This window comes from Macadamia integrifolia, chromosome 6 (genome assembly GCF_013358625.1).
Source record: "Macadamia integrifolia cultivar HAES 741 chromosome 6, SCU_Mint_v3, whole genome shotgun sequence".
Lineage (NCBI taxonomy): Eukaryota > Viridiplantae > Streptophyta > Magnoliopsida > Proteales > Proteaceae > Macadamia > Macadamia integrifolia.
Window position 1 is genome coordinate 14276141 of NC_056562.1, and position 14572 is coordinate 14290712.

The following is a 14572-nucleotide window of genomic DNA, read 5'->3' on the forward strand; positions in this document are numbered from 1 at the left end:
TCCTAAGTGCTCCAGGCCACCAGATGTTCACTGTCGAGAATTCGAACTCAATTTTAGGTTTGCCCCTGGCTTTGTTAGCTCCTTTCATGTGAATCTGATCACCCTTTCTTACTAGTACATCCACATGTAAGAAAAAAAAGATAGTAAATATCATATTAATACCCACCAATATCAATACACATCAACCGATACTATATGACACTTACACCTACCAGCTAATACTTAAAAACCTGACCACTACAACTTTCGTTCAACCGAAACCCGAAAAAATGAAATCATGAAAAAGAAGAAAGATTAAAAGAGGGTTTTGAAATAAGTCATAATCTGAATTGGGATCATTAATTCTGATCCGATTCTTTGAACTATATTCCAACATGAAAAACAGATGAACCAAAACTCAACGAGAAAGACAAGCCTCTTCTCTTTTATAGACTCAACAAGAGAAAATTTGTAGCCACTTTCACCCCCAATAATAATATTAATACTTAATAAGGATGGTTATGGTATAGTTACAAGGGACGCCCTAATCTTGGAAGAAGAAATTGATTATAAAAGATGCCCCTACTCTCTTGGGGTATGTATGTATGGCAATGTCTCTATCCCAAATTAGTATATTTTTAAATAAAAAAAAAACCTTTTGTGTTTCTATTCATTTGGAATACTTTTATACAAAAAATTTGTTGTATGATAAAACTATAAAAAAAAATATTTCTACCACTAAAAAAGAACAGAAACATACGTATGAAATGTATATTATAGAATACTTATGTTCTGCGGCAGTGAGGGTGGTGAAGGTGGGGGTGAAGGTTTGTTGTGTTGGTTTTTGTTACGAATTTGTAATTATATTTTTTATAAACAACATCAAATTTGTTTCTCTAATGACCAAGATATGTTTTCTTTTCACCCAAATTCAAAAGGAAAAAAAAAAAAAAAAAGACTGGCCATCACAGACATGATCATATGTTTCAAATTTATTCAAGAAAAAAAAAACTCCAAAACTGTTTTCTACCCAAATCATAATTGTCAGGTTTTTCTTCTTAGTCAACGGGAGCTTAGAACATCTCTTGAAGCAGAACAAAAAAAGAAAAGTGCCAACTGCTTATTGAAGCAGACCTTAAGACATACCTTGAGGTATCTTCCAGCCCCACAAGGGTCATCGAAGGATTGGTTGCTCGTGGCCAATAGCTTGATCTGTCAACTATCAGCAGAAGAAAGAGCGGGCCAGTAATGTCTCATTAGCCAAATGATCATTCCCAAATAAATTGAAAAAATCAAAATCCAATATCAAGTGGCTAAAATGATGATTCCAAATGCTTGACCGCCATTGCCAGGCCTCATTAAAAACCACATTCAACCCCTTTCTGCATTAACTAGAAATATGGATTATATCCAAAGATGGTGGGTAGCACAAAAGGGGGCAGATGTATGAATTTGATTTGATCTCAACATCCTAAGCTGGGACATATGACTCCAGCATCAACTGTGCCGGTGAAGGTGATTTGATGTCAACAATCAGATATGTGTACTTCCACTGTTTGTCCACCTTGTCTTTGAACATCTCAGCGTAAACCTTGCCGGCTCCATGGGGGCCACGGATATAGAAGTTAACCTGCAGGAGGTTATTGCACATTGAGTTAAGACAACACGAAAAAAATCAGATTAGCAGAAGCAACTAAGTATCAAGGCTGTACAGAAAATAATATCCCAAGTCTTATCAAGAAGGTACCTCAACATGTTCAATACCATCTTCATCAGTCCAAGTTCTATTGGGAATCCGTTGGCGAGCAGCTCGGTTTCTACTTTCCTGACCGTAGCCTGTGACAGGTGATCCAATCCTCATTCTAACCTGATAGAAGACAAATCAAAATCATGTGGCAAGATCGACAAATATGGCTGTATTCTAAATAAGTGAGCATTCAATGAAACAAATCAAAGTCTGCAACATCAAAAGGATACAGTAACAATCTGTAAAGTGAATTTCTTATCGAGTATGAGTGTCTTAGTATAAAATACTTTTTCTTCCAATGAACGCAAAATCTAGTCATTTCACACATGCACTTGAAAAGGATGTAGACTGACAACTCTTGAGGATGACATCATGATAAATCACTTTTAAATTATTTTGAAAACCCTATTTATCCCCCGAGTTAAAGAACGCTTGGGAATATGACAAGGGGAAATAAAAAGGAGGTTACATGTTCTGATGTTCTAAATACACCTATAGAGGTGTCATTTAGAGTTTAGACAGTCCCATCTGTATATGACATAGCTGTGCAAGTGGAATAATATAGGAAGGTTAAAGATCAGCATCTCTAGATCAAATTCAACTAAATCTGTGTGCCATAAACATCCAAGTATCCAAGTGTAATCTCTGATAGACCATCACCAAAATCCTTTTCTAACAAATAGAAGCAACACACACTTGGGGCTGGATGATTATTGCCCTATGGAATGGCGTGGGCAGAATTTATATGGAGTTAACCACCTCCCATACAAAAATGCCCCAGGACAGCGTATACCCTCCATACACTGCAACTACGTTTTTCTTTCTTTTGGCTACATATCCAACTCTAGGTACCGACACCAAACACTAGACGGATCACATGTGAATAGATTAGGATTCATCATTCCATTGACTAAACCCAGGGGAGACCTCATCCTCAACCACCCTAGAAGAGCAATGTGTTCTGCTATTCATTGCTAGTCCATGCATGCTATTACGTATCAAGTTCTGTTTCAGAACTCTTTCTGGAATGCAAATTCATTCAAAACATCCCAAGGATGGTCTGGGTTCGTTCCTTGGACTCCACGAATGGAACCAGGGATGGCTCTAAAGCACAAGGCTTAATAAAAAGATTTCAAAATCATGGTTAAAAACTTTGGATTTCAACAAGCGAAAGGAAATCAGAATTAAAAAAATTGGACTGCAAGAAGAACCACATGCCTTCAACAGACCTGACTGTCATTCTGAACCCTTTCCAGAGCCTTCCCAAAAATTTTGTACCTAAAACGGATAACAGATATTAACTGGTCACTTAAAAAGCAGAGAGAGAGAGAGAAAACATTCCTGACAAATCCCAACATTTCATCAGACAAATTAATCAGAAACCTTACTCCTTAGGCTCAAAAATAAGCTCCTTGAAAACAGCATATCCAGCAGCTGCTGCAACACCAAGTCCTACAAGTATGATAATACTGTATGAAGCACCTTCTGCAAAGGTCACTGGCTTCTCTGGAATATTGTATGTAGGGGCATCAAAAGGATCATCAACTGTAGATATGTCCTTTTTGTTCTTCTGGAGGAAGTACAGGTGCGCAAATGATGTTAATAGAGATTTAAGATTCACAATTATCAGACAGTAAGGAACATTAGATTGGATACATCCTTAGGATAACAGTTATGTTTGAACATTGATGTGATATATCAGTCAACATGTCCAAACATTTTTTTTTTGGGGGGTTGGGGGGAGAGCTACTAGGAAAACCATATTAACTGAAAATAACAACTAAATGCCATGTGGAGCTGTAAAATGTGAATAATATGCAACTGATGTATACATAAGCTCTTTAGTTTACATTTCAAACCTCTGGTGGGGTTTGTCCTGATGACTGAGAAGCTGAACTGGAAGCAAGAGATCTAGCAAAGCGAGGAACTGTTTCTGGTTGTCCATGGGACTTCACAAGTTGGAAAGGCGTCAATGAACTAACCAGACACTCTCTGCTCCACCATCCTCTGGACAAAATTGGATTTCCTGTCAATCAACTACTTTTACATGTTACTGCCTCTAAATAAATTTCCCCAAGGAACCACAAGAGAAACAACAATCTAGCTATGACTAAACCAAAAGAAATCATTTAAGATCTTCAAACTAAACACCGAAAAAGGAAATGTTAAACCAGGGTTTCAAGTATCAGGATCACATCATATTAGGCAATCCAGATCTAGATGGGCCGACACTGATCCATTCAAGACTTGCAAATACCTCAGAGTACCAGCCAAACCTTAGTAGGATCCAGACAAATCGGATGGCCCAGTCCAGTGCTATCACAGGTTCCAAGTTTTCAATCCTTCTTCTAATCTCAACTTCTTCATCATTGAATAACGTCAGTTCTGAGGTTCAAATATGCAATGAGATTCTTGTTGGTATCACTATTGAGCTGGACTCTCACTAAGGCCCACCAAGAAAACCCTAAACCAGAAATTAGGTCAAATACCAAAGTCAAAGTCAAAGTCAACCTTTTCTGATGGAACCCAGATTCTGATCAATAGTAACAGACTGTTAGAATAGATAAACCCCAAAATACGGTAATGCTTCAATTGTCAGATTTAAGTCCATAGTCAAAACAGTGCATCATGAAACCCAAAACCAGAATTTTAGGAGAGTAGTAACTGCAGCAGATCAGGAGTTATGATCTGGCTCAAACCTTAGTCGAGGGTCACTTCTTGGATGGCCTTCAATGCCTCAAAATATGGGCATGACCTAAGGGACAGATTCCCTTTTATGGGTAATATCAATTTCAGCTACAAGGGCCCAAAGAGACGACTGATGCCATCTTCTATTTGGTGGTTTCCTGCTGTGATTAAATACCACAAATAACAGCACTTAACAACAGTAACAGCAGAAGAAATCCTTGCCGAATCTCAAGTTAAATCAAACTTCAGCAATCACAAAAAACAGTAGATGAAATAGCATTTACTTGCAAAGAGAACACAGAAGAGAGAGAAAGGAATATGACCTTTGACTTCCTACCAACAGCAACAGGCCTATAGATCATAATCTCACTAATCCTTGAGTTTCTCACTCTTCACTAAGTCTCACAGAAGCTTACTTTCTCAGCAGCAAAGAGGCAAAGCCATAACTTCATTAATCAATATCATTGGATTTTCAAATAGACTACAATCAGTTTATTTAAAAGTAAAGACTCCCTAGCTATGTAAGAAACTTGTCCAATCACACTTACAAACAAATAGGAAACTTAAAAAAAAAAACCTTATGCTTAAGTAAAGGTCTTAGACTGAAATTTAAACAACCTAAAAAGAAATACTTTAAATAAAATAACTAGCTACTAGCTAATTTTCATAGGCCTGGGCTGTCTGGCTTCTACCCAGATCAATGGATCAAAGGCCCAACACATACATAAGCCAACCCAAAGCTTATTTCCATTAAAATAATCCCAATTGTGTTTTTATCAGAATAAAAAACACAAGATTAAAACAAAAATATACCAAAATCTTCTTAGACTCATTTGTGCACAAACTGGTGAGGCATCAGCAAAGCATCAAGACACCCATTTGACAGATCAACCTAGGAAATCTCTGTGATCAAATTTTGAAATGATGGATGATGCCAACCATCTCAGCTACTCATTGATCCTAGATTGTTAGTTGCTACACTTTTTGGCTATAGTTAAAAAGAGTGGTAGATTGGGTGAGAAGTTATCACTCAATTAGGTCATGCTTTCCACCTAATATCTCCTACATGGGTACTAGGCATGGTTCATAGTTTCGGCCGAAACTTGTATGTCTAATCCTCTTGGTGTACAACAAGAGGATTAAACAGTCATTGTGTATATACTTGTATTTCCCTAACCTAATGTATGTTTTAATTGCATATTTACACTTCCAATAGCTATATTATATGTAGTAAGTGTTTATATTAGGGCCAGGGGGCGGACCTCATCACTACGATAAGGTTGCTCCATTGTATGGTCGTGGGTTTAAGGTTGTGTACATTATGACCCTCCCCCGCAGCGATGGGAGCCTCGTGCACTAAGTATGCCCTTTTTCTAGTGTTTATAATAGGGCTAGTGTACAACAGGTAGCAGGCAGCAGGCAGCAGGCAGCAGGCAGCAGGCAGCAGCATTCAGCGGCTACAGGCAAACTTGGGTCCAAACCACAAGTACCATTTTGGGTTTTTCTTTTTATAGCAAAACTAATTCATAGAATAGATGTAAAATGGTAAAAATAGGCAGCAAAAAACCATTTTTTGGGCCTCAAAACCTAAGTTCCAATTGGCCTAGAAAATCCCAAGTTTTGATCAAAACCCGACATGTCTTGATTTCAGCCAGGGTCAAAACCAGCCTCGAAACTGAAACCTCAATCCTTGGTACTAGGGAACTTCAAACAATGAGTTCCCATTGCTATAATCTGCATCATGGGATAAATCATGGACTGTGATTATCAGCGTTCATCCATATCTATGAGAGAGAGAGAGAGAGAGAGAGAGAGAGATTCAGATGCATGTGCATGGCTGGAACGGCATGATCCGATCAAGAGATATAGACCGAGGCAAACCAGAATTCTGGTCCAATAAGAGTTGATTGGGTTATTTCGTAATTTTATAGTATTATATTATTATTAATTTTGTTAGCAGATTCATAGGGGAGAGAGAGAGAAGAGTTTAAAGTTGGTTTTGATTTTAATTTCTGTTTTAGAATTGAAAAGGAGTCCTTTTTTCTTTTCTTATTTATGTACATGTAATCACACGGATTGGGTAAAGTTGAAAGAGAGAGAGAGAGAGAGAGAGAGAGAGAGAGGAGTTTAAAGTTGGTTTTGGTTTTAACTTCTGTTTTAGACATGTAATCACACAGATTGGGTAAAGTTGAATAAAATTTTGGATTTGAGTAGCCTTCACAGTTGGGGTGTTGTGAGTCAGTGACCAAGTTGGTTGACCATCGATTCTCCCTTTCTCTTCTCCCTTCTTTTCTTCCATCTCCCTTCATCTCAGGGATGGCCCTTATTCCTTCTTCCTTTCTTTAGTTTTCCTACTCTTCTATACTCCATCTTAATTTTCTTCTTCCTTCTTTGCTATATGGCAGTCCTAAACTTCGGGAAGTGGATTGAATTCTTGGGGGCTCCATCAGTTTGCGCAGAGATTTGGGGGCCTACTTCCCTACCCTAGGGAATCTAAACCCTAGAACCTTGGCCTTTAATCACAACTCTATTGTGAGATTTGAATCGAATTCAGAACTGGTTTTTCTCCTTTCCACCAGAACTGGTTTCATATTAATTTTATTTTCCTGCGGTTTAATCTTTCAACTTGCTAATTGTTGTGTTGGAACATCTAAGGGTGTGAAAAATAGGCTTAAAGTTTGAACTATATTGGCCTCATATTGACTGAGTTTTGTCAATCTAAACCAGCAGAAGTCTCCGCTGGTTTACCGTTCCTATCGTGTGAGGTAGAAGAAGACAAGTCTCCTTATTATAGTTAAGACCCTATTCTTTCTTATTTACTTGAAATCACATATCTTCTAACTTAGTTTTGTTTTATTTCTACTTCATTTAAATTCACAGAAAATCCCTCCTAAAATTTAAATTACTGTTTTGCCCCAGAAACCTGTATTCCTTATCATAGGGTCCTAAATTGTTTCATAAATTATGAAATTTCCATTTCTCCCTTGTATTTGGATTTCTTTACATGGGGTGCGCCCATAAGTGAACCAACAATAGGGTTTTTGAACCCAGGTTGCATGTGTGTGTGTGTGTGTGTGTGTGTGTGTGTGTGTGAGAGAGAGAGAGAGAGAGAGAGAGAGAGAGAGAGAGATTCACACAAAATAGAATGGAAAGAAAATTTAGATATTCCAACATACCATATTTTCCGTCCATCTCCTTGAAGAAAGGACAGCTACTATATACATTGACATCAGAGACGAACAGTGATTCAACATAAGTTGCAAGACCTTCGGTCCCCCGTGCACCCTGCAGATAAAGATGGAAAAAAAGAAAATCATTTAGTCTCTTTTTCTTTCTTTATTTATGGAACTCTTCTATATGTGTCTGTGGGGGAGGACAAACATATGTACTGAAAACAAAAACAGTTGTTTCATGGACTCTTCAAAAGCACTGAACTGTCTGGGAAAAAAAAATATGCATACCTTACATATTCTGCTGGGATCAACACTAGTTTTACTCACACGACCAGACTTCAGCACCACCTGGAATTACATTGTCATCGTCATATACTCATATCACCATTTATACATATACATAGTAAAGACATAATTGTAAGCATAGAAACATGATAATGAATAGCCTTACATTTATAAAACCTATCATAATAAGCTATAGTTATAACTTTCACCAATCTACACGAAATATTTAATTCTTCATTCTTCCACTTAAGTGAAACCTTTTCACTCAAGTGAATAAAAGTAGATTGTTTTCTCTCCTCCTCTAGGCCCCTCAAATGCCAAGACGAAGGGTAACTTATTTGTCTACCAATCATAGTCTCTCAACCAACTAAATCAAAGTTCAAAACACAATTTGTAATGGTTTGATCCTCGTTGAAGTCAAAGTAAAATCTTAAATTTTTTAAAATTTTCTATTAACCTGGCAAACATACTTGTAGGATTTGAATAGGAAGCTAAAGTCGGTTGAAATATTGAAATTTAAAAAACTTTAATGTTTTTATTGGTAATGAAAAAATGTAACGCCGCAGAAAATAAAAAACAAGCAAGGAACCATGCTCCATCTTCGGTTAGTTTACCTTTATATGCACCATTTAATCCTTCTGTAAAATGTTCTGAATCTCCTGCTATGAGGAAGCACTTACAAACACAAAATTCACACACAATATGGCAGAATTTCTAGCAAAAGTCTAAGAAAAATGGAGGAGATCAATTTGTTAAGATTTAGCACATCCAACAGTTTTTAACAAGAAACATAATGCATTATCGACCTGAATTTGGCAGTAGCCTTCTAGAGGATTTACTTCGGAGAACTAACATTTCAGTTTTATCTTACTTTGCCTTTATCTCTAAAAGAATATATATATATATATATATATATATAAATTATATATGTCTCTCTCTCAAATCAATCCTGTTAAAAGTCAAAAGTGAGATTCAGTATGATAATAGTCAAATGACATGTAATGACGACAATAGATAGGGATTTGAGCAGCTTTAACCAATAGCAGACCCAGCCATATTAATTGCAGGTCAAACCTAACCTGCCCCTCTCTATGAAGCAAGCAACTCACCTACCACTTGAACAATGTCACCAAGGTGCAGCCACCACATTTTTCTTATACCAAAAAGAGAACCAAATTAAATCAACCAATAACCATTAGGAGTGGAGAAAGACAGCTCTCAATTTTGACCAGCCTCTTTGCCACCCCCGTTGACATATTACACTAAATGCCAACTGGAACGGAGATGTCTTCAAAAAAGGGAGGGGATCTGGGGTCAAAACAGACAACCAGCTGTGGCACATATAGTTAGGTTTCTTTCTTGCCTTACAGCTGCTAAGAAAGTAAATGACTCAATGGAAATCTATTCAGTCATATAAGGTTGTCAAAGGATTTACTTCCCTGAAGATCATCTAGCTACAATCTATTCTGCCAAGTGTCAGTAACAAAAATTCAATAAACTAGCGCCATCACCTTCCATTGCCCATTGTTTCCAACCTATCAGACACCTACTTCAGGTGCCATCGAATTCAGCACCCCTATCAACATACAAATGAACCAACAAAGCCCAACACAATTTGCACATTCTCCAAGAGAAGAGAACCCCAACCCTGTGGGCAGAGGATGCCAACCAATTCGTAGTATCACCTCAACAACCTACAGCACCATCTGCCAAAAAGGTAAGATCCAAGTGAAGTTAAAAAATACATGGAAACACCTTCTAGTTATTATCTACCATTTTTCTCACAAGAAATGGACCTTATAAGTTTCTCTACATAGAGAATCACTCGGTCAAATGCTCCTGCTTGAACTCATCAAATGTTGTCAGGTCTGACAGATGCATCCATAAAGCCTCAATATTTTTCCCCAGTTAAAAGAAACTACTACAGATATCTCTTAACATTGTGAAAGACTCTTGTATTTCTTTCTACGTCGTCATGGGGAATTCTCCTCCAAACAATTCTAATCCATGGAGTTGAAACATTACGAACACGCAACCTGAACTTCATTCCGCTAATTTTTTCCTGTTCCAATTCTTTCTGCGTAATTGAACCACAACCTTCTTATTACAATTCACAAGAAGGGCAATGCATTAATTCCTCCGTTTCAACAGTCTGAAGACCATCATATTCAAAAGGCTTGCTTTTCAAGATGCCCATTAAAGCAGATCACCCCCAACTCTGCCATGCAAAATTTCCAAGGATACCAATGAACATTTTTGAGCAATTCAATGACATAACGAAATCAATCTCACACCTGACAGAAGCTATTCTCTGAAAGCTAAGTCCATTGCAGCAGATTATGAAATTTTTTGAAGCTCTGGCACCCAAGTTTCTCAACAGCAGTCAGGATAGCACAACCCCTATAGCGCTTGGTCAGAAACTTTGTTGACTGTTTACTGATGAATGCTTTTCTAGCTTCCCCTTCATTCAAGTAGATGGAGTGCCATTTCCAGTACAGAAGAGTTGAAACCTTTGCATTTATATGGAAGTTAACTGTGTAATCATCTGACCCACATCCAACTATCCAGGATTGGCTGTGCAAATTTTTTATTTTTTTTTACCACTCCATTCTTCAAAGGAAATATCATCATTAAAATATGAGACTCAAATGCTTCCACAAAAAATGCTCTTCTTTTAGCCTATCATCTTTTGGGGCTTTTCCACAAAAAAGAAGAGCAGTGGCGTCCACCTTGCATTTCAGATAAAATAAGCATGGAAATAGCTTACCACTACCAAAATACTAACCAAGTCCATCTCATTTCAAAATGTAATCTTGACAAGTGTTTCTGGTGTGGATAAGTAGAAGCTTTTCCGAGGCCACCTTTCTTAGTAAAGGTTTTTCTTTGTGGTCTGCGATGGGTCTAGCCCTGTGAGCCCCTCCAAATGTTCTATAATCGGCCTCTTTCTTGTTCTATAATTGCTACTGATGCTTATGATGCTCTTGCTCTTAATGATGCTACTAATGCCACAACTGTACCATATACTGATGCACAGAACCAATGTCAAGAACTGATCCTGCCCTTGAGCCCATACCTGAGATTCAACTCCTAAAAGATACCATGTAGAGTACCTTCCATTCCGTTGGTTTTTTTTCTTTTCCAAAAACAACTATTGCAATTATGAAACATATCATTTTCTAGGTATCGAATCCCATTTTCATCCTTCTTCTTCTAAACTTCCAACACACACTTCTCAGAAAAACATTATGAAACAGATTGAAAATAAGATCATATATATATATATATATATATTCTAAATTTCTTTCCCTAGTTCCATATTTGCACTTGGATGGTACTGCTTTTTGCGGTTCCATAAGTTTTTGTGTGCCACATTAGTAATTGAAGTTATTCCCCTTCTCAGTTATCAAAACAAAAAAACTTAAAAAATTAAAAGAAAATTTTTATAAAAAATAAATAAATAAAAATGTGTATACATAGAAAAAAAAAGTATAATTTTTTTGGTTACCAAAAAAATATTTTAAAAGAAGAAGAAGAAAATAGGAATACAGGTAAGGGTTTAATCTACAGCCATTTACAAAACTCAACACAATTTAAAATAACTAAATAAAACTCTGCCAAAGCATCATCTCTGAAACAGCAGTGCAACTCGTTAACTGTTGTTCTCTGAAGATTGGGAAGTTGGATAGCGGGGAGGGTTCTGTCTGCTATCAAAAAATTAATTAAAAAACAAATACAGCAACAGAATTCGGGATTCAGACAATTCTGAGGTCCTACCCTGCTGCCGCTTAACATAAATCTGTGAATGAACAAAATGAACAAAACAAGACAATGAAGAGAATTCAATAGTAAAATAGGCAATCAGGAAGCGCTCATACCCTTTTCACCGACTCAGAGATTCCGATATCAAGCACATTCCTCCCCGTTGCCATGGATGAAAAAGTAATGGAGCCCACATCGGACACTAACCTTTCTGGAGACAAAACGCCGGAAGAAGACGAACCCTTTGGAGATTTAAGCATAAAATACCATCTGTTCTGCTTAATCAAAATCAGGGACTCACCCACTTTGTGCTTGATTCTGTGCATCTTCACTGATAAGAACAACTAACTGGAAACTGCTGATTCTCTCTAATCTCCACCCCAAAAGTCCTAAGGACCTAAACAGTTAAAATTGGAGAAATAAGAAAACCAAGTCATTTAATTGGAAGTTGGAAGAGCCGAACAGGGTAGTGCTTGAGGATTACTTTAGGGTGCGCAGGTTCAGGGTGACCAGATAGAAAACCAAGTGAAGAGAAGGCAGCTCGGGTTGGGTCAGGTGTGCTAGCCGGTCGGACCCGTCCAAGTTTCGGCTGGTGAAACTTTTTGTGGTCTGGTCGATTTGACTCACTTTGTCTGGTCAAGCCCAGGAAACTGCCATTACCATCTTCATCCCGATTCAACTTGACTATCACACCTCTCTTGGTTGACTAAGATCCAGGAAACCCAGGTAGCCGCCATGGCTGTCTTCATCCTCTCTCTTGCTCGCTATCTCTTTGGTTTTTAAGCATATCTCTGTCTCACTCGCTAACTATTTATTTCCTTTTGGTTTCTTTTCTTGAAAACCACAGATAGCCTTATTTCATTACCTGAGCAAGGGAACGAGGGACGTAGGCAATGAGCATTGGTTTTTTGCATAGCACAGCTCATCAACCGCGTGAGACAATTGTTGTGTGTTTTTTGTCGTTGTTATGTTCTTTTGAAATGTTTATCCAAAAAAAAAAAAAAAAAAAAGAGGATGAAATGGCTCCCTAGTTGTGTGACCTCTACACCAACATGGGGGCAATGCGGGGATGCACATGGGTGTCAAAAGGGATGGTGGGGTCATCATTTTACCGCCCTCTGTGTTTGGGCATAGTGTGCACAACCATGAATGTTCTTTTACACCTCCCACCAGAAAAGTTATAAGACCTAGTGAGAATTGAAGGCCCAAGGCTCTCTTATTTTCACTGAAAAATGCCCAAGGGCTCAATCCGGCAACTAAGTGCAAAAACCGTGTGACTACATTTGGTTGCAAGGGGAATCAAAGCGAAGGAAAGTGATAATTTTCGAAAAAAAAAAATTTTTATAATCATTACACCGTATGATTGTATTAAAACTACTTCAATTTCTTATTCTTTCAGCCAAATTGGCTTTATAAAACACCGTCACATTCAAGATAATATGTTTATCTCTCATGAACTATTCCATTATATGAAACAAAAGAGGAAAAGGAACTTTGGGTGGATTGCCCTTAAATTGGACTTGTCTAAAGTCATAGGTTGGAATGTGGCTCTCTCCAACGGGTCTTATCCAATTTTGGTTTTGCTCTAGTTGGATTGATCTTGTCATGTTTTATGTTAAAAGTCCACAATTCTCTATTCTCTTGAATGACTCTCCCTTATCTTTTTTCACCCCTCTAGAGGCATTTGACAGGGTGATCCTCTATTGTTTTACCTTTTTGTAATATGTGTTGAGATTCTCTCCTCCCATTTGAATCTAGCACAAACTCAAAAAAGAATTCATGGGATCAAAATTTCCCATAGGACTAAAGCAATATCCCATATGGCCTTTGCCAATGATTTAATCTTATTTGGTAAAGCTAACTCCGAGGAAACAAAGAGCTTTTCGGTTAACCCTTGAAAAATATTGTCAACTTTTAGGTCAATCTATCAATTTAATCAAGTCTCGTGTCCATCTTCGCTCAAATGTTCCTTCTTGTTTCAAACTGCAGATGAAATTCCACTTTGGTCTTTCTCCCATTTCTTCAGTTTACACCTATTTGGAGATTCCTCTTCAAGGCAGTCACCTTAGCAAAGTTTAATGTCAAAACCTTCTTGCTAGAGTCGATGCCAAACTTTGTGGGTGGAAATCAAAATTGCTAAGTTCCCACTGAGGATATATACATACAAGCTCTTACAACAAAAGATAATTTCACTATTTCTTTGGACTATCAACTTGCTCTTTTGGGCCACATTTTAATCCTATTTGGCAGAAGATATGGCATATAAAGACGGCTCCTAGAGTAAGATTTCTTATTTAGCTTGACAGAGTGCCACATTCGGGTTTGCTTATCAGTTGGGGCTCTCGTTTGGATGATCCCATTACGTTCTTATACTCATCTAGTCACCTTGGATCATTTACTTCTTTACTATTCACTCACACAAGCTCTTTGGATGGCTTCTAGTTTTCAACTGAACACTTCTTTTAACCAGATTTAGGATTGGATGGCCTTTATATCAAGCCTTCAAGTCAACAATTCTACCAAAAAAGGATGTGTGGTATTATGGCATAATTGGATCTCATATACTAACACATCGTTTTGTCACTCCATTTTTGATGTGCCTGCCCTCTTGAGACGAATGAATTCATTTGTAAAAATATAATTTTATCTTCTCGTATTCTACCCTCATGTATTAGCAAGACCATCCACATTTTTTGAAACCCACCATTGTTTAACTTCATCAAAGCGAATGTAGATGGTTCTTGTCTAGGTTCCCCTTGTCCAGCTGGCGTTGGTGGCATTTCAGAGACTCTAATGGAAGGTTTATCTCATACTTCTCAGAATTCATTGGCATCTCATTTGCTTATGTGGCAGAAGCTCTCATAATATGACAAGCTCTTTTTATTGTAGTCTCCAGGACCTTCACTCATCACATTATAGAAAATAATAATTTTGGAGTTAT

At 37.6% G+C, this 14572-nt stretch overlaps 1 protein-coding gene across 1 annotated transcript; it reads right to left on the reverse strand.

Annotated features, from left to right (window-relative positions):
- Positions 1-944: 944 nt before the first annotated feature.
- Positions 945-12125, reverse strand: LOC122082501 (probable mitochondrial import inner membrane translocase subunit TIM21). The gene is made up of 8 exons (XM_042650111.1): positions 11748-12125; positions 7876-7935; positions 7591-7699; positions 3586-3752; positions 3115-3296; positions 2956-3004; positions 1727-1846; positions 945-1609 (listed from the first exon to the last, which is right to left on the reverse strand). The coding sequence occupies exons 1-8, from the start codon at positions 11955-11957 to the stop codon at positions 1451-1453; spliced, it is 1056 nt and encodes a 351-aa protein (XP_042506045.1). The 5' UTR covers positions 11958-12125; the 3' UTR covers positions 945-1450.
- Positions 12126-14572: the final 2447 nt, after the last annotated feature.

Bases quoted from the DNA above. Each gene is read 5' to 3' on its own strand.
- LOC122082501 (XM_042650111.1), bottom strand. From the start codon at position 11,957: ATGCACAGAATCAAGCACAAAGTGGGTGAGTCCCTGATTTTGATTAAG. The intron at 3,753-7,590 runs GTATGTTGGAAT...GTTGATTGACAG, and splicing joins GGAGATGGACGGAAAATATG to GAAATCCAATTTTGTCCAGA. The intron at 1,610-1,726 runs GTACCTTCTTGA...AACCTCCTGCAG, and splicing joins ATGGTATTGAACATGTTGAG to GTTAACTTCTATATCCGTGG.